Source organism: Panthera uncia, chromosome A2 (assembly GCF_023721935.1).
Source record: "Panthera uncia isolate 11264 chromosome A2, Puncia_PCG_1.0, whole genome shotgun sequence".
In the NCBI taxonomy this organism is placed as follows: domain Eukaryota; kingdom Metazoa; phylum Chordata; class Mammalia; order Carnivora; family Felidae; genus Panthera; species Panthera uncia.
The window spans coordinates 40,955,128-40,979,137 of record NC_064816.1 but is presented as its reverse complement, the minus strand read 5'-3'; the positions used below and the strand labels follow the sequence as shown (position 1 = coordinate 40,979,137).

General features: G+C 37.1%; 1 protein-coding gene across 2 annotated transcripts in view; it reads right to left on the bottom strand.

The window, feature by feature from the left end:
• Window positions 1-14,590: 14,590 nt before the first annotated feature.
• CHL1 (cell adhesion molecule L1 like) overlaps window positions 14,591-24,010 on the bottom strand; it is an 80,223-nt gene continuing 70,803 nt past the window's right edge. Inside the window, exons 23-26 of one of the 2 annotated variants that reach the window (XM_049640892.1) lie at window positions 23,404-23,565; window positions 22,629-22,760; window positions 20,618-20,690; window positions 14,591-17,458 (exon numbers count right to left, since the gene is read on the bottom strand). In XM_049640892.1, the coding sequence (XP_049496849.1) occupies window positions 17,242-17,458; window positions 20,618-20,690; window positions 22,629-22,760; window positions 23,404-23,565 (584 nt within the window). In that variant the 3' untranslated portion in view covers window positions 14,591-17,241. The remainder of the gene's footprint in view (window positions 17,459-20,617; window positions 20,691-22,628; window positions 22,761-23,403; window positions 23,566-24,010) is intronic. The other variant, XM_049640893.1, reaches the window with a different exon arrangement.

Sequence of the window (24,010 nt, the reverse complement as noted above, 5' to 3'; positions counted from 1 at the left end):
TAAAGAATTTCAAAGTGCTTGGTAGTTTAAGTTACAAAACACATCTTCAGTTTGGAAATGAGAATGTCTAGATTCAGATAATATTGATTTTAAAATAAGCAATGTAGGGGCCAAGGGCAGGCCGGCAAAAAACGTGCCACTTCGGCAAATTGATTATTGTGAATGAAAAGTCACTCAAGAAAGCAGCCAGTGCAAAAAGAACACCCCGACCCCCTCCTTTGTCTCCAGAAAGCAGTAAATAAATCTCTGATGTGAAAGGTATAGTCCCTGTACCAGGAAGAGACATTCTAATTATCAAATATAAGGGATTCAGCACTGAAAAGGCTGCATAAAATAACTTTGTTACTTTACTAATTTACTGCCCCAGTTCAGATTCTGGGTAGAATTCCTTACTAATTGAACCTCCCAAACATAAGTTTTCTTTGTCCTGTCAACTCCTCACAGATCTATTGTTCCTTTGTCTGCAAAGTATAAAAGCCAATGCCATGGTGATTTCTTTAGACCTCAACTTCGTTATGGGGCCTCCAGGTACCCTTAATTTTTTTCCTGTTCATCTGTCTCCTGTCAATTTAATTCTTATGCCAGCTCGAAGAATTTTGAAGGATAGAGTAAGATTGTTCCTCCCCAACACCAACATATGGGATCTGGATGGATCCCATATGTTTGTGTGGAGTGTGTGTGAAATACCTCATTTCTCTGTCTCTTCATCTCTAAGTCTGGCAAGTGTTGCTGATTCTTCCTCTCCTGGAGGGTTTTGTTGGTTCTTTGGACACCCACTGCCTTTGATTGCTGAGCAACTCTCACCTCCAGCTCCACTGATTATAGCAAATAGATTCCACTTCTTTTGGTCATTTACTTCTGTCCTAGTTCCTTTAGAACCCAGAAGTTCACTGACAGCTTTTATATGCTGATGTTATTTCTCCTCCAGGAGAGTCTTCTTGGGCAAGATTTGACCAATACTGACTTTCCATCCCATGCTGCCGCTTACTCCCTCATGCCTCTCATGAAGGCCACAATGAACATTTGCCTATCTTGTGGCCTCAACAGAGTGGGAGTGCAACGTGATCCCAAAATAGGTTTCTTTCAGCTTACCTGCCCTAAATTATTCATCTCTCACTCTTTAGATCTTTCACATAGAAGTTAGACTCTAGTCTCTTGTGTTTTTTCAAACTACCGTGACCTTTTCAATGTCTCTTTACGATTCTGTTGAAGTTATTTCCTCTAGAACCAAATGGTGAAGCACTTCCAGCCCTTCCCCATGAGGAAGAATGTTTGAGGTGGGACTCCAGGGATACAAAATACTCCACAATTCTTACCCTCAATGTTGGTGAACTGTTTCAGAGACGTCTAACTGGTCCTTTTTTTTTAAATATGTATTTTGCAGAGAGAGAGAAAGTGCACGAGGTAGGGTGCAATGAGAAACAATGAGACATAAAATCCGAAGCAGACTCCAGGGTCTGATCTGTCAGCACAGAGCCCGATGCCAGGGCTCGAACTCATGAACCACAAGATCATGACATGAGCTGAAGTTGGATGCTTAACTAACTGAGCTGCCCAGACGCCCCTAACCGGTTCTTGACCACCTAAAGTTTGCAAGTTCTATCAGATAGTCTCTTTTACAATACTCTTAGATGTCTGGCATCCAATAACTGATAGATTTGAGTCTATTTTAATATCCTTTTCCATTATTATTGGTTTATTAAAGCTATTCAGGAAGTAAAAACCCTACTTTATAGTAATATATAGGATGTTTGCACAATTAACATTAGCCCAGCATCAGGAAGGATTCTGTCAGGTCATCTAGGGAACTCCCAAAAGGCCCAGAAGAGAAAGGAAATAAACAAAGAAATCATAAGGGTGAGTTTTAATGTTCAGCCTAAATTTCAGACCCACATCAGCCACATGGGCATAAGTGAAGTGGGTGGTACCAGCTTTACAGTGGACATTTTTTTTACTTTTAATTTTAGAGAGAGAGAGTGCAAGCAGAGTGAGAGAGAGAAAATCTTACTCAGGCTTCATGCTCAACAAGGAGTCTGACACAGGCCCCAAACCCATGACACTGGAACCATGACCTGAGCCGAAATCAAGAGTCAGCCGCTCAACTGACTGAGCCACCCATTTTAGCTTCCTTCTCAACATATATCCTTACTGATAGAACAAAAACCGTAGCAACTATTAGAATATGATTTATTACCAAACATTGCAGTAAACACTTTCATACTCATTATCTCATTTAATCCTGTGTCATTCAGAATGCCAAAAGAATTTAATAATCTGTCCAAGAATACATGATTAACAAACAGAGGTACTGAGTTGATGCCAGATCTATCTGGATCTATAACATGAGCCCTTAAACACTGTGCTGGTTGATGTTATTCTAGACCCTTTCTTAGGTTTTGTAGTAAACTTGTCCAAGGTCTGGTGTCTCTTTCATGCCATGGACGCACTCCGAGTGTGAGGAGACAAACATGTCCTGAGAGTTTATTCAATATTTCTTCTTTAGTTTGGCTGGAGAAGTATGAAGTCATTTACCAATGTAGGGATCAAAATTCTCCTTTAAGTTTTCCATATGGTCCACCAGGGATACAATCAAAATCCAAATCAGTAATTTGGTAACACATTCAAAAGGGACATGTTGTAAATATCAACAATAGAAAATAATTTTCTATTTCTTCTCTGGGGAGAAGCAGACAACCTACTGTTATCTAGAGTATTAGAGATCATGCAGTACATGGTTTTTAAATGCCCAAACTAAATAGATCTAAATTTATGGAGGGAAAGCACGCAAGCAGTACACTGAAGAGTTGGAGAGGAAATGACTGATTTTTACAATGTTCTGCATAATGTGAATAGAGATTCCGTGAATGAGCTCTAAGAACAAAATAAGAACAAAATAATAACAAAAAAAGGCGCCTGGGTGGCTCAGTCAGTTAAGCATCTGACTGTTGATCTCAGTTCAGGCCATGATCTCATGGTTTGTGGATTTAAGCCTGGCGTAGGGCTCTGCATTGATGGGATTCTCTCTCCCTTTCTCTCTCTGCTTCTCTCTCTCTCTTTCTCCTTCAAAATAAATAAATAAACTTAAAGAAAAACAAGTCTGTGATACACTGGATTAAAAGGACTTGCATCCTATTACTTTCTCATTCTTTAACATACATTTTGATTCTCCGAGACGGGATATAGTTTATAGTGGATTCACACTCCTTTGATCACAGGCTTTTGTTCTCTCCATCCATCCACCCTTCAGAAGAACACATATTACAGAGTGGGCTGCCAGGGCTCTAAGGAAGCTTCTTTGAGAAATGGTAATCTGGGTGGTCATAGGAAGGAAGCCACTGTCTAGTAAATCAATGTGAAGCGTGATTATTGGGAGAGGAATAGAATCAGAATTGCACAGGTCTTTCGGTCTAAAGAAAAGTCAAAACGGTTTTCTGGTGAGAAGGAAAGTGTCCAAGTCAGATGTTTCACCAGTAGGAACACTGCATAATGAGCTTTCACAGTCACCGTAACCATCTGATGTGTGTACCCTGAGACGGATGGCAAGACTTTGGCTTCTCTGAAATTTTTAAGTGATAAATGCTTATTTTTGGCACCAAAAGTCACGGTCTTTTTTAGATACTGATTTCCCAGCTGAAACAACTCATCATAATGATATGCACAGACTGTACACTACAGATAAACTTCCTTCTGCCATCTGTAAATGGAGCGTAAACAGTGGGAGGGCACTGTGGCTACAATATGCAGCTTCTTTTAGTAAAAACCAGAGAATAGCAGATGTTAGCAAGGAGAATGTTACAGTGCTTTCTCATTTATTATTTGACATCCCAAAGTGTTAAAGGAGTGATATTAATCTTATTTTGCATTAGAGAAACAGGAGACAAGCTCTTCTGGTTGGAGGAAGCTACCCATATGACTGTGGAAAATAGTGCAGTTATGATCCCTTTCACAGAAGTGGACTTTCCTGGATTCTCAGACTGACTTTACTCTTAGACCCTCCTTCCACATGACTGACACCAACAAAATAGTCACCCATCTAAGACTCATCTTGACAGCTCAGAGACCAAACAACCTTATGCCATGACCCTTATAAGGTAATTCTGAAATCACTTGGCCATTCCTGATCTTCGTGGATGACCCTACAATTTCAGCAAACGCTGCAACCATCAACTTTCAAATCTGTTAATTCTCCATGGAAATAGTTGCTGAGATTTCTTGAGAGCATGACTTATTTCCCACTGAATCTAAAGGATTTCAACCCAAAGAATTACCTCCTGAAGAAGTTCTGTTTTAATCAGTAATAAAATAATCTTCAACAAATGTGACAAGAGGTTAATGTTAGTAATCTCAGATATTGTATAAATGGGTGTGTAGTATTCTTTGCTCTCTCTGGTATCTTTAATGACATTAGAAGTCTTTATTTTTACATACATATGGTACTTTTTAAATATAAATTACCTTTGCTAATGGGTCACAAGTAAATCTTAAGAGAAGCTAGCGGGGGAGGGGGGGGAGGGGAGGTATTTGAAACGCAGCCATGTGAATGGCCCAAGAGCAATGGCTGAAATGGCAGAGTCTGAGTTCCTCTTGAGGCCCTACGCCTCAAAGGTCACCACGCCCTTCCACTGTGCCACAACATCTCCTTCAAAGGTTACGCTTTTGGGCGTTTATTTTTGGACCTCCTTGAAAGGGGTGACTTTGAGGGGTTAAGAGGATAAGGGATTGCTATGAATTCTTCATGTCTCCACTGACGAGTTACTTTTTCCATGTGTGATGCTAACAGTACTACCTCACTTTATTGAATATTCACTTAAATGCCAGCACCACGTTAGAGGCATTTAATAACCATAGCCATAAAGATGGATAAGGAGAGAGAGAGAGGGTTTTCTCAATTACAGTTGATGAAAATGAGTGACAGCGGCTTTGAGAGACTGGAACTCCCTCAAGGTCATTTAGTTATTTAGCTAGTGAGTGGTGAGGCCAGGAATTAGACCCAGGAATCTCTGACTCTTAAGAGCTATGATTGGTAACCACAAACCAGGGAAAGGCACATACACTGTGTACCTGCTGCCACTCCCTATTCCTATGTCCACGGCAGCCTTTGCTAATTGTGGCACTCTTCGTTGGCCTACCTCAGTGTGCCTTCCCTTCCGGACTGAAATGAGTTCCATTCCTTCATTAACTGTACGGACTTCACAGTTCACATTCTATAAGCCATTAAGATATACTTTGAGGAAAAAAATAGCTAATATTTTATCATTGATTATTATTATGCTGTCACTATCAATATCATGTAATGCCATATATACATATACGTAGGAAATGAATGATTCTTCATTTGGTACTGCAACCCATGTGACATGAGAGAGATGATCCCATACTTTGTTCGATATAGAATCTGCATTTTTAATTATTTAGGCAAGTGTCGTCACTGTGACTAGTTCCAAAGTATAAATAACATTTTAGGTACCATGTGTCTAACCATCTGCAGTATTCCAGCATAATGTGTGTCCCAGTGAACTTGACTATACAGGAGGGAGTTGTACAAGCAATTAGTTGCATTCTATGTATCTTCTGATCTCACCAAGACTGGCAGAGAAGGAAAAATTTTTGTAATCAAAAGAAAAAAGAAAAATCTATACTTTTAATGGGTAGGATCATAAATGTTGTGACGATTCGCCCACAGTGACACAGACAGTATTAAAGGTCCTAAAGTCCTTGAAGAAGTTGAGATCTCCTGTGTTTCATTAGACTCTGAAAATCATCACTTAAACTGTAAAGATGCAGACCTACCCACTCAAGGGAAGCCCAGAAGTGGGCCACTAGGAGAATTCCATCCTCTACCACTTGTTTCTGTTATAATGACTCCCAGGTAGTTATCTGAGAAAGGCTGCGGGCAATGAAGATCTTTGACATAATGATTTCAATTGGAGTACAAGAGTCTCCCGTGGTTTTGCTTTTCCAGGTTTCAGTCACTGGCAAATCCTCCTTCCGAGGTATCATCCAAAGGTCAGGAGTAGCCTCACGCTACATCACAATGCCTACCTCCATTCACCTCATTTCACCTCATCACATAGATGTTTGATCACCTCAGATTATTACAGGAAGAAGACAGGTATTACAGTATAATAAGGTGTTGTAAGAAAGAGAAATAGAAGAAAGAGAGAGCACCTAACTCTCATTACAGTATATCGTCATCATTCTATTTTATTATTAGTTATTGTTGTCAATCTCTTACTGTGCCTAATTTATAAATTAAACTTTATTATAGGTGTGTATAGGAAAAAAACCACAGTATATATAGGGTTTGGTACCATTTGCAGTTTCAGGCACCCACTTGATCGTGCTGGAACATATCCCCTGTGGATCAGGAGGGGGCTGTACTGGGGAGTGGCTGGTAGAGAAGTTTTACTTCGAGCAGTGGAGTAGAAAGATGTGTGACTTCTGGTGAGGTTAAAGACAGCAGTTTGACCGAAAAAGAGTCTTCCTGTAACTTACGGAACAGATAGTGGTTAAGATGTTAAGATATTTTATAAATAGCCGTAACATAAATTATGAGGGATTCATATTTTGATAACCAGTTATGGAAGGCTCCGTTTTAACAACCACAGACATTATCTTAACTTGCTTTCACACATGACAATCATCATATCTTACAAGCATTTGTATTTGTTTTACAGTGTCCATCAACCATTTGGTAAGAGACCGTTTTGTACCTTGATATTTTTAGTTCTGATTTTCTCATTCCTTCCCACAAACCTGAAAGTTAGCTATTTTTACAGACGAGAAAACTGCATTTTGAGAGGCTTGCTAGGTCAGACAACTAGAAAGTGGGGGAGCCAGCCTTTGGAATCTGAAATATTGGATGCACATGTACCTAAAAAAAGCAGAGGCTACCTTTTGGCTTTCATCACTACAGATAAGCAATCTGACCTTTGGTACATCCCTTTCGCTGGGCTCATTCTATAAAATAATGATATTAAACAAGATATCCTATTTTTTTCCTATGAAGGGATTTTAATTCAAACAGCGACAGCACCAACTGAAAAATGTGTTACAGAGGCTTTTAATATAGAGAGATATATAGATATATGGATGTAAATACAAGATAGGGAAATTTGCTGTATCATGCGCTTTACCATGCAGTATAACTAGAGCAGTGCTGTTGAGAAACTTGTTTTTAGGCATCAGTTTCTCCTTTTATCAAATGTGGGATTAACTAGATCACCTAAGGATGACCTAAGAATGGTGATCACCTAAGGCTTGACTAGATCACCTAGATCAACCTAAGGATGGTGAATAAACGGGACTTCAGAGGATTCCCAGAGCCCCTCTTTTAAATGCCAAACTGTGCATATGAGCAGCTTTGAGAATCTGATTAAAATTATTACGGATTTTTCCCATAAAACACACATGTGCACATAGATGCACCATTTCTATATATGCCAGAGTACCGACTCCTGATTATGAACTCTAGAGGTTTCCATTATGACATTCTGTCACTATATAACGCTATTTTTATAACAGGCTTTATTTCAAAATGACCTTTTTTAAACTTTGCATTATATTGATATTTTCCCCTTACAGTTTAATATATATTTTAGGAAAATTCAGTATTCTTAATTATATTCCTAGAGTATATTTGGGGGCTTCGTATACATTTTGGTACATATTGCCAAATTGCTTTATTTTATTTTTTTACCAGTTGGTGTTTCCACCAGGAGTTATAAACATTTTATCACTTCCCTGGCCAACCCTAAACATTCTGATCATTCTTGACCTTTGTCACTTCTAGGAGGACTAATAGTGTTCTGTTTCTTTAAATTTTAATTTTACTACTTTGTGACTGCACTGGGTTCACATGTTTCAGATTTGAATCTGCCATAGCTACGACATAAGTTGTACATTTTTCTAACATCACGGAAAACCCAGAGAATGAGGAATATTCCCCCCGTGAGAAGCTACAGTTTCAGGCACGAGTACTAATATAGCTTTTCTCTCTGGAGAACACAGTTCTATATTGGTACATCATTCTGCGTGGTAATCTGCATGTTTTGTTTCTCTTCCCATACACTAGGTGTCTCCATTAACACAAAAACATCCTCCAGATTTGTGAAACAGAGAAGCTTGGAGAATCCTGTGAAGTAGGATAATTTAGAAGGGGTTTGCATTATTAATCTCTTGGAGGTATGCGGTTCAAGAGCTGCTGAGAGTTAAAGAAATAGCAGATGGAGTGGGGTAGGAACTGAGTAAGCGTCATGCAGGATTTAACAAAGTTCTGTGTTGCTTATCCCAGTGCAGAGGGACTTTCTGCTCAGACTGGGAGAGAACCATGAGCAAATGTGAGATTGCTCTGTCACAGAACCAAAATGGATGCTGAAGCAACTTTCCAACCATTTGATAACTTCTCAGAGTCCATCAACATGAGCTGTTTCATTTGCTTAATTAAAAAAAAATCTAATACAACAGGAGTTGAACAATTTTTCCTAGACCAGCATTTCTTGGGGTAAAAAATAACACATCTGTCAGATATTACAAAACATTGAATATATTACTTGTGGATTTTAGCCCATAAATCATGAAGGGAATATGCTATTACTTTTCATAGTAAAAGTCAATTTGCTACGTCTATGAAAAGAATATCCAGAAAGCTGATGGAACATGATTTCATTCTTTCTGAATTTTTCTCAAGTTTAACTGATTCTTTTTTTTTTAAGTTTATTTATTTGGGGGGAGGGAGGGGCAGAAAGAGAGGGAGAGAGAGAAAATCCCAAGCAGGCTGAACACTATCAGTGCAGAGCACGTCACGGGGCTCCATCTCAAGAACCATGAGATCACGATTTGAACCCAAGTCAATAGCCGGACACTTAAGAGAATGAGCCACTCAGGCCCCCCTAACTGTTTTCAAATCTATGCATTGTTGTAGGTCAGTGGTTCTCAAGGTGCCATCTCCAAACCAGCAAGGGAAATAGCACATCTGGGAGCTCTGGGCCCCACCCTAAATCTACAGAACCACGAACTCCAGGGATGGACTCTAGCACTCAGGTTTTAACAAGCCCTTCAGGTGATGCTGATGCTGCTGAAGCTTGGGACTATTAATTTGAAAGGTGCCAGTTATATACAGGTATTATTTAGCTTTTAGGTACAGAAGTGAAAGTTCAAGTTGACTTTGATATAAATGCTTCATTTGGTTATGTGTCAACTCAGATTTCACCTAGTGACCTTTCTTGACAAAATCGTTTATTTCAAATGACAACCTATTCTTTACTGCAGAATTATCAACGTGACTATAACTACACCTTCTCAGTTAACAGTTTTATAAAAGTATTTAATTACTACATCATAATGTGCAATTAGCACTTTTCACAGAGCTGAGTTATTTGCATATTTGAATTCATCTTTAAAACAGTCCCATGATATGGCTACTACTATTAATATTTAGCTACACATAAAGTCATCAGAAATTATTTTATCATTCATTGTACCTGAGTTATTCATATATTAAAGAACTGTGAAGTATCAAATTTGTTTTGAAATAATATAAATCATTCAGCAATCACTTTTATCTGTTTCTACCAGAAAGAAAAATGTTAAACTAAGAAACTAATTTTTTTAATGTCCTAAGTATTATAATTTATCACACTTTAAGATTTGAAAAATGCCAATCCCTTCAAAATTAGAAGACTTGTATAATTCACAAAACTTGAATTAATGAAGGCCAATAATAATTATAATGAAACCACAATTTAGAAGTGAAGGATGGAGTGTAAAATCCCTAAGTAATCCACACATAATACATGCTTAAATCTTGAAAAGTGCCAAGATAAAAAAAATGCCTTGAGGAAAGGGTGCTTGCTGTATGCATTTTATATTACTTTGAAACACTTCCATCTAGTGGTTGAGTCTTTTAATTACATATTTCATTAGAGCAGAATTATTGTAAGATGTTTCCACTGTTTAACTCATCAAAAAAGCACGTTTTTTTAAAAAATTAATTTTAAAACACAGCTAACTTTCATACTCTAAGTAGGAATTTATGGTTCATAATATAACATTTTCTCTGTGGAATTACAAACATACATTATAAACATTTTAATTATCATAATTACTCTCTATATATTGTATTGCAGTTAACTTCTTTGTATGTAACTTGTTGATGTTTACCCAAAAGGAAATTTGTACTGATTCTTGTGACTGGAATTACTGAGTTAATTATTGAGTTACATGACTGTTTTAACAAAACATTAAAAACTTCCTTTCCTGAAAGAAGAAGAAATGAGGGCTTGGCGTCAGCTTAAAAAAATTTTTTTTTTCTTCTGTGGTAAGACCTGGACTGCAGTTTTTTGTTCTTGAGTTTATGGACATAACATTCTATTAGTTTCGGGTATACAACATAATGATTTGATGTTTCTATATATTTCAAAATCATCAGCCCAGTAACTCTAGTATATTCTAAATGTTTTTAAAATGTAAAGCTCAGGGCACTATGTTTTGATAAGCAGATTAGTTATTTTCCCTTATTATTATTATTTGTTGCATTGTTTCCCATTTGGTGCCTTAGCTCACTCATTCACCGAACAAATATTTGTTGGGATCTGATATAGGCTGGGGCCCATTCTGGGTATCACAGCAGTGAACAAGGCCGGCGAAGTTGCTGTTCTCATGGAGCTTACATCGTAGTGGGAGTAGGAATGGAAAAAAAAAATCACACAAGAATATAAATTAATACAGTAATGATTGATATAAAGGAATAACATAAACATCACCTGACTACTTTACAGTTGATAATCACAGACATCTTCCCTGAAGAAGTGACATTTAAACAGAACGGAAACCAGTTTATAGGAAATTCAGGAGAACATTCCAGACAGAAAGAACAGCAACTGCAAATGTCTTTAGGCACATAAATGGATTTTAGCGGGCTCTAGAAACACAGAGATGGGCAGAACAATCAAAGCACAACTTTGGGGGGAACGCTGTATGAGATAAAGTTGGTAAGGCAGCAGGAGCTACCTCATAGATGGTCACAGGGCTAGGAATTAGGGGTTTTGGCTACATTCATTGAGTAACCATTAGCATACTCTGGTTTATAGGTTACTAAGTTCCCTGTGATTGTTTTATACATTGGAGAGGAGAGCAAAAAAAGAGAATACAAATACATTTAAATATATATTTTGGAGTTAGAACTGATAGGAGGTGATGTAGGACAATGAGGAAAAGAATGTACCCCAAAATGATTCTAAGTGCTTTGGCTTAAGTAACTGAGTGGATAGTGGGTCATTTATTAAGATGAAGACACTGGGTAAGAATTGCTTAGGGGTACCAATGGAGACTTCTTTCTAGACTATCTAGACTAGAATCTTCTCAAATGTATTCATTATTTGGAATTATTTGTGACTCTCATTCTTTAACACATATTTAATAAATGTTCACCAGAAGCCAGACACTATGCTAGATGGCTGGTATTTCCAGTAAAATTGACCATCTATCTCCTGCCTCTACAGAACTTTTACGCTAATTGAAGAAATAAAGACAGTAATCAAATAGCCATAGCAAAAAGTGAACTTGCAACTGTGTAGCACAAAAAATGAGAGGTATATAAAATTATGATAGGCTAAGATAGTGATTTGACCTACTTGTGGAAGACTTAGATTTCCCTAAAGAAACATTAAGCTTGATACTAAATCAGGGATTCTGTGAAGAAGAAGTAAGAAACTTAAGAGATGCAAAACAGGAGGAATTTGCCAAATACTTGGAGCTGATAAAAGGCAGAGTCAGCCTGGATTCCTTACTAACAGAACCTGCAGCAATCAGTATACAGGCTACTAATCTATTAGGGAGTACAATCCTCATAAGTTAGCATTAGGCACGAAGAAAAGAGAGAGTGAGGCAAAGAGGAAGAAGCAACAGAAGGTACATTATTGGAATGGCCACTGTTAAAATTCAAATGATTGCTCTAATCCACAGGACCATCCAGTATGAGGGAGTGGGGAGGGGCCACGAGAGAAGGTTGGAATTTAGCCACCCTCCCTTCTTTCACTGAATAAACATTTGCTCCATGGGGTATTAATTCCTCCATGTTTCCACACTGAGCACGAATAGGGACAAGCCCCCCCCCCCCCCAGCAAGAGGTGCATCATGGGCACTTCTGTTAATTACCTTATGCAATTAGTCTGTTGTAGTCACTTGGAGCAGCTCATGCTACAAGTGGCTGGTACTATACGGACTAGGTCTGGAGAATCTGAGGTATTTGATATAATCATTATGTCAGAAATGGAGAGAGGAAGGAGAGAATGGTGAATGATGGGAGTGGGGCTTAGTAGGCGTCTGACCATGCAGAATGCTGAAGACTTACTAAAGATTTTTGTCATTATCTTAAGAACTGGAAAGTCATTTTGGGGAGTCATCATAGGGAAACAGCATGAATAGATATGCACTTCAAGTATTATGCTCTCTGTATTCTGATCAAAAGTTTGTGGAGAGGAAGGCAATGCACACAGACCAGTTAGTATAAAAGTGGCTCAGCCAAATGATCACAGTACAGAGCAGTGAGTAGATCCAGGAAATACATAAGCCATAGTATCAACAGGATTTTGTCATGGATTGAGCACGGGGAAAGGGAGAAAGCTTGGTAAGGATAGGTTTATGGCTTAAGTACTGCTGAAAATCATTGCATTGTATGCACAGTTGAGGGGTGTTGGATAGGTTTGGAAGGGGAAAGTTATTCACTCACTTTTGAAACACTGAGTTTGAAATAGCCTTCAAACATTAGGAAAAGAAATGTCAAGCAGGAAGTCATAAATAGAAAGCCTCAGATAAATGGACAATCCTAGGCTAAAAATACCTTGAGGTCATGTGTCTGCACACGACAATCAAAGCCTGATGGGTAAGATAGATTAGAGAAATAACAGAAACCTAACACTGAGTCTTCACAGAACTCCAGAGTCCAACAAGTTTGGATGCCATGTTTTCCTCTTGGCAGAATTGTAAGGCAGCAAATTTATCAATGTATTTCAATTACTGCTTTTTAGGCTACACACATTCAGTTGCTTTATATGTATAATGTTGTTTTCCCCTGTTGTACATTTTGATCATGTATCTTAAAACCAAGAAGTTTCTAAACACGATCACCAGGGCAATATTAAACTCAAACTTACCCTTCTTCAGCATTTCTAAGATAAATGGTGGAGTGAGAGATAAAAGAATACATCCTGGAATAAGGATTCTGAGCCTGGGTTTTACAGTCAAACAGCACCGGGTTTAATTTCCACCTCGAGCCCATCCTGGTTATACTCACCACATTATTTTAACCATGTTGTGCCTTAATTCTACAAACAGGAGATTCTTTTAGAGGTTAAATGTGATAATGTATGTAACATGTTTAGCACACGTAAAACACTTTTCAAACATCACACTTTCCAGTAGATTGTCTGGGTGTCCCAATTACTCGCTAGCCTTATTTGAAAGTGTAGTATATTGGACATTTTCTTGAGTATTGACATGTCTACACTGTTCTAAAAACAATCAAATGAATATACACATTCATCTTAATTTCACATTTATCATTAAGTGCAGAATTATTGGCCTATTACATTTTGTAGATGTTGTTATTATATGGCCTATTTTTATGTATAGTCCTTCAAATCAAAATGATTTTATTTATATGTCATTTATACTTAATCAATTTATACTTCATTCTGGGATCACAGGCAACTGAAGCAAGATTGATATGTAAACTCTGATTCTTCTTATCTGGACAGAAAAGTATACAAACATTTTTAGAGTACATGAAGTTGAACTTTTATTTGGAAAGTTGAATTTCTTGTATAATGAAAATATTTTTAAACCATACATATTCATAAGCATAATACAAACACCACCTACGATACAAACACATTTTAATAAAGTTCTACTATGAATATTAATCTAAGCCAAAAAAAAAGTAATCAGGTAAACCAGTTCTACATACCTTTCATCTCTTTTGATGATGTAATCAAACAATTTAAGACACAAAACAAATTAAGCTTTGGCTCAACCCTACTTATTTCACTATGGGAACACTAGGATATATACTACCACAGATTACAAATCCAGTCCCTTTATAATCAATTTAAAATTGTTACAAGAATCATATCTTAATGGCATGTAAACATATTTAGGGTTTCAATTGGCAATTATGTTTTAAATGCTTAGAAAAACACACCAACATTTCTCATTATCGTTCTCTCTCTATCTCATCTCTTCCATGAATATAAAATAGGAAAAAATATTATTTGAGACTTCCAGCATAATTTCATTGTGCTTTACACTTTTATAAACATGGGTACATCTAAAATATCAGATGCCTTTACACCAATAGAATAATCCACCAAATTCACATTTTCTTATAAATACACATGCAAAATTAGTGAAAAACACTTTTGTATAGCAAAGACCCTGCTTACTTGTTTTCTGATTAATAATTTTTGATGGCATGTGCAAATCATACTGCTCACCGAACAGTAGATTTTACTTCCTGTAGATTTGTTTTTCTATAAAAATATATTTATGTGCTCACAGGAAAAAAGTTGAGTTGGTATGTGTGGGGTGACTTTTGATACATCATTGGATTAACGGTTTGTTGATGAAGTTACAAGGCATCTTAGCTTTTATCGTTTTCAAATTTTTCTTCATAAAAAAGAACACCCTGTGACAAAGGTAAGGTAACTGAGATAATCATTAGCACTTGATAGTTGAGACAGCATGAAGCAAAGGGGTCAAGCAACGTGCCTAAGGTTTATGTACAAGATCAGCGCTGGAACCAGGAAGAGAACTTGGATTTTTCCAACCCTTGGACAGTTCTCTAGGAACTCATCCCCACCAACAATCCTTGAGATTATATACAATCTATTACATTAAAATAATATTGACAGTTAACAGAGAAAGTTAGTTATGAACCAATTCTTCTGCACTGAAGATTCCTAGTAGAAGCCAAATGGTATTAAGAAAACATATAAAAAAATAACAGCAAAAGGCAGTCATAACATAATCTCAGGCTTCGTATCTGTAAGTAAGTTTTGGTCTTTGAGAAAAATAGGAGCAGGAACATCCCTGTTACTCATACTGCTAAAGGGAAACACTGAGGTCTAGGAAGATCAAACACTTCAGTATTTGTGTTAACTTCTAATTTAAAGATTATCAAATTTAAAAGAAATCTACTTCTAATGCTTTCTGGAGAGTATTTCCAACCTGCATGATTCTCTTAAAACCGTTTGGGCTGATGACAAAGAAAAGGAACCAGAATAACAGCAGAACTAAACGCAAAAGTCCCAATCTTGGCCTTATCAGTGGCTGAGTACGAGAAATTCCTCCCAGGTATGTCAAAACATGAGGATTCTTCCTCCAGAAAATGCTTTAGAAATCTGATGGGGATGAAACTCAAGGTGCACTAATGGAAGTGCGGACCCTCACACACAGGGAGGACCAAGACTCCCTCTCCTTTGGAAACTCTGACTTCTGGGAGCTTGATCAAATCCCGAGCGCATGACACATTGTTTCAACTAAGACATTCTTTTGCTGCCTATGCATTTTGGAGGACACACAAGGTAAAAAAAATGACCATTAGATACTCCATGTGGATTACTGCACTGACCACTACAAACTTCCCTAATTTCAGTCCACCAGAAATACAGCGGGCTACATAAATCAAAGTCAAGATTTCACAATGTATGGCCATAGCTACAGTTCAAAAAATAAAGGAAAATCTGTGAGTCACTTTCACTTAAACATAATTAAGAATTTCATGGTAGGGTTAAAAAATATTTCCATAAAGTGAGAAGTTGAACACCAGATTTTACTGGCACACATGCACAGTCCTTCATAATATTTTTAAACCATTTCCATGTACAATTTTAGAAGGACTAGTGGCCCACATGCCAGAAAATGAATTCCCTGAATTTGTGCTGACTTTGACAGAGGAACAGAGATCCCACCTCAAGGATGTTTAAAATGTGAAAAGCAAACCTCTATATAGAAATATCTACTGTAAACAGTTTTTCTTTTGGGGGCTGGGGTAGGAATATACTCAACAATAAAAACTTATTTTGAAAAATATGAAAACATTTCCCTCAATATTTATATGATATTTTATTTTGAGACTGTAGGAAAAAGCAATATAAGAACAAAACCCAAATGCTTTATACAAAGTCTTCAGTTTTGGAACCTCATGTTGTTGGTTGTAGCTGTGGAATGATGCAAAATGTTATCTTACTATATACTTTAGCTATACAAACATGCCTGTTAATGTTCTTTTTCTCACTTCAAAATAAAACACATCTGTATTTTTAATTGTGTAAATATTAACATAATATGTACAATGCATTCATGAAATAGATGCAAGCATACCATTATATAAACATAGAAAAAAGGTCAAAGCGGTCAATTTAGAAATGAAGATGTTAAATAGATATAGCTAGGAGACGCCAGCAGCCCGGAAACCTTGGCCTGTTCTTTCATAAGATAACCTTCTGACCACCACTTCCTTTTCAGCTGAATTTAGTCCAAGAAAAGAACAAAAAACAAAGATGGTTCTAGATGTCATAAGTGATATACCCAAAAAATTCGTGTTGAAACTGAAAAAATTAGAATTCTGTTTAAACATGACCATCTCTGGGCAAACGGTTAGGCGCTCAATAAATACGACTTGATTGTTTACCTAGGACTCCTGCTACAAAAAATTTAAATAGATTTAGACTGTATATATTCAATGAACCATTTTAATAAGACATTCATATTCCTCTTTACATTTTAAATAACCGGTTTGCTTCCCATCTTTTTACCTGTCGTGAAGCAAAGTCACTAAGACAGTTCTCAGAGACTGAATACAAATGTGCACACAGAGGAAAAACCACAAGGTAGCAACAACAATGCAAACACAGTGACCAGTAAAACCAGGCAAAAATGGAGTACACTGAATGGATACTTTGGATTCAGTTGAGGTGAATCTAAGTACAGGATTTGTTTTGTGTTCTGAATTTTCAGCACCTGAAAAACAAAACAAAACAAAACAAACAATACAGGCCTGGAGTGCTTGATAGTTTACTTTTTCAAGGCAGTGCTATTTTCTCGACATGACTGCAAGATGTTCAAATTCTGGATGAAATCTTAAGCCAATACGTTTCTATTCCTATGTGAAAGTTCTTGCTCCCTTGAACAGATAAATATGGAAAGTTGATACGAAACCACTGATTTGTACATGTGGTACATTTACGCCCGGAGTGGAAATGTCGCTGTGGAACTGCCATTGCTTTCAACAGATCCTTTCTCCTTAGATCCAGCGTAAGCGCCAATGAAGGATCCATCTTCACTGAACAGACCGTGATCTCCTTCTCCATACTGGACTAAGCTGTCAGCACTTTCTGTGGCCTGCATATCCCTGTTAAGCGATCGAAGGCTTCCTTTGAGAGGTTTTTCATCACTGTCGCTACAAAATAAAAGACAATTCAGCAAAATCTAATATAAGATATTCACATAAAGCAAAACTCGTGCATATGTGCTAATATGTCTTACAATTTTCAAAACATTCACATCAACATTGCGGACACACAAACCCTAAATGGCCCTTTCTCAAATAAATGTTTAAAAAGTCATAACCTATTTGGGTCATTCTGAGGAACTGAGAAAGCATTTTCTATTATCCACAACACTTCTGTTTCCCTTTAAAAATGGGAGTTTTGAGACAGTCAGACATTCAATCTGTTGACATATATAGACGATAATGTTATTCCCTTTGATTTCATGAACTTTTCGAACTCCCAGTCATCAAATCTTGATCTCTCGTGTTTACCTTTTATTCTGTATCCTTCCAAAATTTTCTCTTTTAATTGGGTTAATCAATCAAAGTCTGTTTCTGGTAACCAGAGAACTTTCTTTAATACAGTTGATAAATTCAAGTTGGTTGAAATTTTTTTTCTTTTACATGGCTGGCACTTTTAGAACATAAACACTTATAGTATCCTAAATTTATTACTAAAATGTCTATAAATGTCTATAAAAATGATACAGTATTCTAAATTTCTGGATCAAGATCTTATTTAAGTACTAACTACTATCACACTACAATGCTGGATACTAAGTTAAATGATCTTATAAAATTTTAAAAAGGAAGAATTTGGAAAAAACTCTATAATTAGAATATGATTAGCACTTTATAATTTTTGGCAATCAGTGTTGTTCATCAGATAGGTCCATCTCTCGGCTGTCTTAGAGCAGGGCAAGGTGGCACCTTCCTGACCTTTCTGAGTTATACATTTCCATGTGACTTGCTTTCACCCAAGAAGAGTGAGCAAAGGCGGCATGTGTCACTTCAGAGCCGGCGCTCAGTTTGTTGTGTTCTATTTCCACTGCTGTGGTGATCCTGGATGCTCATCTACCAGGCAGTGCTCCTAAATGATCAAGATGACCAGAGCCAAATGTGTTGGACACACAACTTGAGAAAGAAAATGAGAATTACCCAGGCTATCCTGATTCATACAGTAATTGGCTCCAGAATCAGGATGCTTATAGTCACAAAACAAAAACAAAACTGTGGCATGAGCTTAGGGACCGGGCAGCAAGTGGTGCAGAAACTATCACCTAGAAGCCGGAAGGATGACAAGTCATGTCATGACCAAGAACAGCATCCAGTAAAACTGTCTCCTGGGATGGCTTGGAGACTGGATAATTTTCCGGATGAACATGTTTTGGGAGAAGATGATGGAAAACATTAAGAGATTAAACAGATTTAATTAAAATATTAATAAATAATTTTGTTAATGGGATGCCAGGTTAAACAGTGAAGTGGATGGCTTTATGAGGCAGCAAAGTATGGAGGAATGAGTTTTTGAGCAAGACATTATCATAGCTTTTTTCTTCCCTATAAAACTGAACCAGTAAGATCTGTATTTCAAATATATTTTAAACAATTGCCATAGGCTCCTAATGATTCTTGCCTCATGGAATCTGAGTCACAATTTTTAAATTTGTGAAGTTTCAAGTTCCCCTCTCTCTCTCTCCCTCCTTCCTCCATCTCTCTTTACTTTTCTCTCTCCCCTCTTTCCTTCCTTCTTCTCCCTTTAATGATCCTTATTCTATAAAGAACTTGAAGTGAGTAATCAAGAAATGTAAAAATATAAAAAGAGCTTTTGATAAGTGGACAAAAGAAAAATTAGCATAGAGCCTATAAGGAGGCTCAGATGTACATCGGTTAATCCAGGACAGCTAATCACATTGCTCCATTTCACTGAAATGGATCCAGGGATGGGCCAGTTAGAGTCAATCAAGTCTCTTTTCTGATGTGAATTCTGGCCTCCTGTGTGATAAAGGCCACATAAGCCTGGGCGTTGCAACTCTCTTGGCTGCAGTACACAAAGGACCTGATGGAAAACAATGCCATCTCAAATACAAATGGCTAAGAAATGGGGAGGGTGGTGGAAAGAGGAAGATGGTGACCAAAAACAGTAGAATGAGAAGTTTAACACAACCTCAAGAACTCCCTCCCTCATTCGGATATCCTGCAATTCCTCCCAGGTCTGGCACACTTTTTTTTTTTTTTTTTTTTTTTTTTAAGGAGAGAGAGAAAGAGAGCAAGAAAAGGAGAGAGGGACAGAGGGAAAGAGAATCTTAAGCAGACCCCATGTTCAGCATGGAGTCAGATGCGGGGTTCGACCCCACAACCCTGGGATCGCGACCTGAGCTGAATCAGATGCTGAACCCAACCGAGTCACACAGGCACCCCACACACTTTTTTGTCTTAAGTTTGGCCATGCTCTACCCAGTTGTTAATAGTAACACAACCCATTTCATCTATAAAACCTATCTTATCTCTTTTGGATGATCCTTTATCAGCATCCCTCCAGGGCTGACAGAGCTGCTCTTCTTTTCTCTGCGCTCTCTTACTCTCTTTACTTAATTACAGTGATTTGCAAAGGTAAGTTTTTTCCTCTGCAGACTGGGTTCATCTAGAGGACAGGATGTGTAACTTACTCACCTTTGTAAGTAAATAAAGGTATACAGAATACATGTTTATGGACATAAACTGAATACAACCTGGGTTCGTAATGGCCATGCTAGAGACTTCAAGATGTTTTAGAAACTCCAAATAGATAATCACTCTAAGTGAAAACGGCATCCTTTGCATTGCACACAGAGCGTTAAGAAAAGTCTTCTAGCACTCACATCTACGTAGATTGCAGTTACACCCACCTGTGCACCCAGAGGTTGGTTACTATCACTCAAGTACATCCTATTTTTACAAACCATTGCTTTTTTTAAAGTGTTCATTTATGTCGAGAGACAGAATGTATGTGTGCAGAGAAGTCACAGAGAGAGAGAACCCCAACCAGACTCCACACTGTCAGCACAGAGCCTAACACAGGGCTTGATCTCACGAACTGTGAGATTATGATTTGAGTGGAAATCAAGAAACGGACGCTTAACCGACTGAGCCACCCAGGTGCTCCTACAAACTATTCTTTAAAAAGGCACTACAAGATAGCAGTATAAACTTTATTTTAACAAGAAATACTTGTTTGTTTTTGTATTTTTAAGCTTATAACCTCATGAGTGCATGTTTTAATACATTTTGAGAAAGGACACTGTTTACCTGTATTCACCGAAGGTTTCATCTTTTACTGACTGAACTTCTGGATCTGGATGCAGATCTTCCTTTTCTTTCACTAAAACACAAATAGAGGGGGAAGTAAGAAAAATAATTTTTAAAGACATATTGATAATGTAGTTAAAGATAGATCATCAGTGAGAAGCACTGCTCCAGTTCTTAGATACTAGGGAGTCAAGGTTTTTTTTGTTTTTTTGTTTGTTTGTTTGTTTGTTTGTTTTTTGTGGTTGTATCTACAACCCATCAGTTACCTCTTTGTTTAAGCAAAAAAGGAAAAGGAGTTCCTGGATTCTCCTGATTTGTCATCAGAATTACAGCCTGTTGCAGACCATCGTGTGGCTATTCAGTATTATGTGGGCAATGAGTCTTACTGGAAGAGTAAAACTTAGTTATGGTTTCTTAGGGAAGACCAAATTACTAGATCTACATTGTACTAACCAAAACTTTTTGAAGATGCCATGGGATCATACCAGATCTATGTCACTAAAGTGAGTCAAGAGTCAACCCTCTGACCATCCTCTTGTCACTCATATTCATAATTGCCTCAAATAATCAGAATATTCACGTCTATCTACGGTGACATTTTAAATTTGATTTATTCTAAGTAGTGGGACACAGGACAACTAGGAAAACTCAAACAAAAAAACTTCATGGCATCTTGTACTTCCACTTGCAGAGACCTAAAAGATTCTTTCACCCATCCTACAATGTGAAATGCTGACTTTTTTTTTTCTTTTCCATCATTCTTTAAAATTTGGATAGGGCCACACTTCACAAGAGACTATTTGTTGGGGATACTCAGAAGAGGATGTTCTATCTCTTTAAAATTTCCAATTAACTAACTCAGACATTCATTAATTATTGAAAATCTACTTCATAATAATTCAGGGTTCACAGGGAAAAAATGAGATGGATAATTACATAAATTCCCACACATACATTTTTAAAAAAAATTTTTTTAACATTTATTCATTTTTTTTGAAAGGCAGAGAGAGACAGAGTGCGAATGGGGGAGAGGCAGAGAGAGAGGGAGACAGAGAAACAGAAGCAGGCTCCAGGCTCTGAGCTATCAGCACAGAGCCCGAGGCAGGGCTCGAACTCACAGACCGTGAGATTATGACCTGAGCTGAAGTCGGCCATTTAACCGACTTAGCCACCTAGGCACCCCTCCATGCATACATTTTGTAAAAATTTAGAAATTATGCTTTTGTTTGTTTGAATGTTCAATATACATATCGGTTCCCAATAAATATTTGCTAGATGAATCATAAGCCAATAAAAGAACTTCTCACTAATCTGAACATCATCAAACTAATAGGAGGAGGATCTAAATCTTTCCCGTTATGTAAAAGCATCTTGAATGCTAATAAGAGCAACAACACAATATGGATATCTGACAAAGATCAAATAAATTTGAAAGTTGAATTAAAGCCAACCATTATTTAATTATGATGGTTTTTATTTATGTTTTATGTACATAAATGCAGGAGCCAGTGTATTCAATATATGTCATGGTCATAAGAAAAGCATTCCCAGCCATGGTTAACTCTAACAAAGCTGGCTGGCGGAGTCACAACTGTTAGAATATGCTAGTGTATGCATTCTCTGCACCATAAATATGTGGCAAGGCTTGCTATAAATGGGTCCCTTCCTCTTAAGACAAACTGTATGTGTGTGGCGTAGTGATTAGTGTTCTCAACATCTCTGATACTTTACAGACAGAAAGTAGAAGCTTGGAAATATGATAAGCTTCCTTAGAGACTATCTAAATACTAGAAAGTAGAAAACAAGTAACCATCTGAAAATAATATTCTGGACCATATATCCTTTGGTTAGTTAATTGAGGATATTTTTTCCTTTCAGTACACTGCATATCTAATGTGCTAACATAAATTTGACTTAAATGTGTAACTTAAAAAACAAAAGATGTGTCAGAAGAATGCCTCCTAGAAAATACTATTTAATAATTTCATAGGATATTAAGAAACAGCTTTACCTGAATACTTTCCACCTCTGTTCCTCTTCACAAAGCAAACAGTTAACAGGATTAGTGTGAGAAGAGCAATCGCACACATCAATCCAATAAACCAGCCTTGAGTGGAGATGTCATCATATAAACCAGCATATTCTGTTGTACAAAGAGAAATCACACAGTGAACACTAGAAACAGGCTTTGGGATTATGCCCCTTGTGGGAATATGAAACATATTTTTTAAACATACAAAATAGCATCCAATTTATTTTTCCTTTCATTGACCCTAGAGGCAATGTGATTTAAAGGACAATTCACTGGAAGAATACTGATAAATCATTGCAGTCTTTATTTAGAAAGAGCCCTCTCAAGCTACATTTGACTCAGAGGATGAAAACCAAAAAGGGATAGTGGAGGCAGATCAAGTGAAATACACAGCAGCACAAGCAAGCAAAAGCATAAGCTGGCTTGGTTATATGCAGATTGCCAGGGAGTTTCTGTGGGGCTTAGGTTGTTTTGTTTTTCTTTTTAGTTTTTGTTATCAACATGTGTTAACTGGCAGGAGGTATTTTTAGTCAACTACTCTGGTAAAAATGATAAGGAATATGTTGGAACTTTGTGGAACATTCTTCATTTTGATAATTTAAAAATGGTATGCTAAAACAAATTGAAACTATTATCTTTATAGCTAATGTACTCCACATTTTTATCTTTAATACAGGAAGTAGGTAAAATTTAAAAATCTACAAAACATAGATTTATTGTCTAAAATTGCCCCAAATACAATCTCATGTCTCACCTCTCCCTCTGGTCTCAATTACATCTTCAAAAATGCTATTGTTATCAACCCAATTCTTAGTCAAGAGGCGAACTATATGTTCAGCTCCAGGCTCAAATACCTCTACTGGGTGAGTCTTTTGAGTAAGATTTACTCCTTCTGATATCTTCCCGATACTTTTACCTAAGAAATGCACAGAGTTAAATCATATAAATTGTAATTGTTGAAAAACAGGACATGAAGAGTAAAAAAAAAAAAAAAAAAAAAAGTTAAAAAAATCCTGTTATTTGAGAGGAGAGCCATTTATAGCACTTATTTCTCAGAGAGTTTTTGAATTATCAGGAGATCAAGAACATCAGCATTTCAAGCTTTTCTTTCTTAATACACTGAAAATGAGTAAATGAAATGAACTTATTTCATGTCCTTTAAAGATGACGTACTTGTTGATGAAATGGCACTATATGAATGGTTCAAAACCAAACAGATTTCAAAAAATTATACAATGTCACTTTGTGCATTATGAACTTTCTCAGACCTAGCAGGAAACTGAACACGGCCATTTTGGCTTGGTTTTGAAAACAAATGGCATTATAATTATATGTGTGTGTGTGTGTGTGTGTGTGTGTGT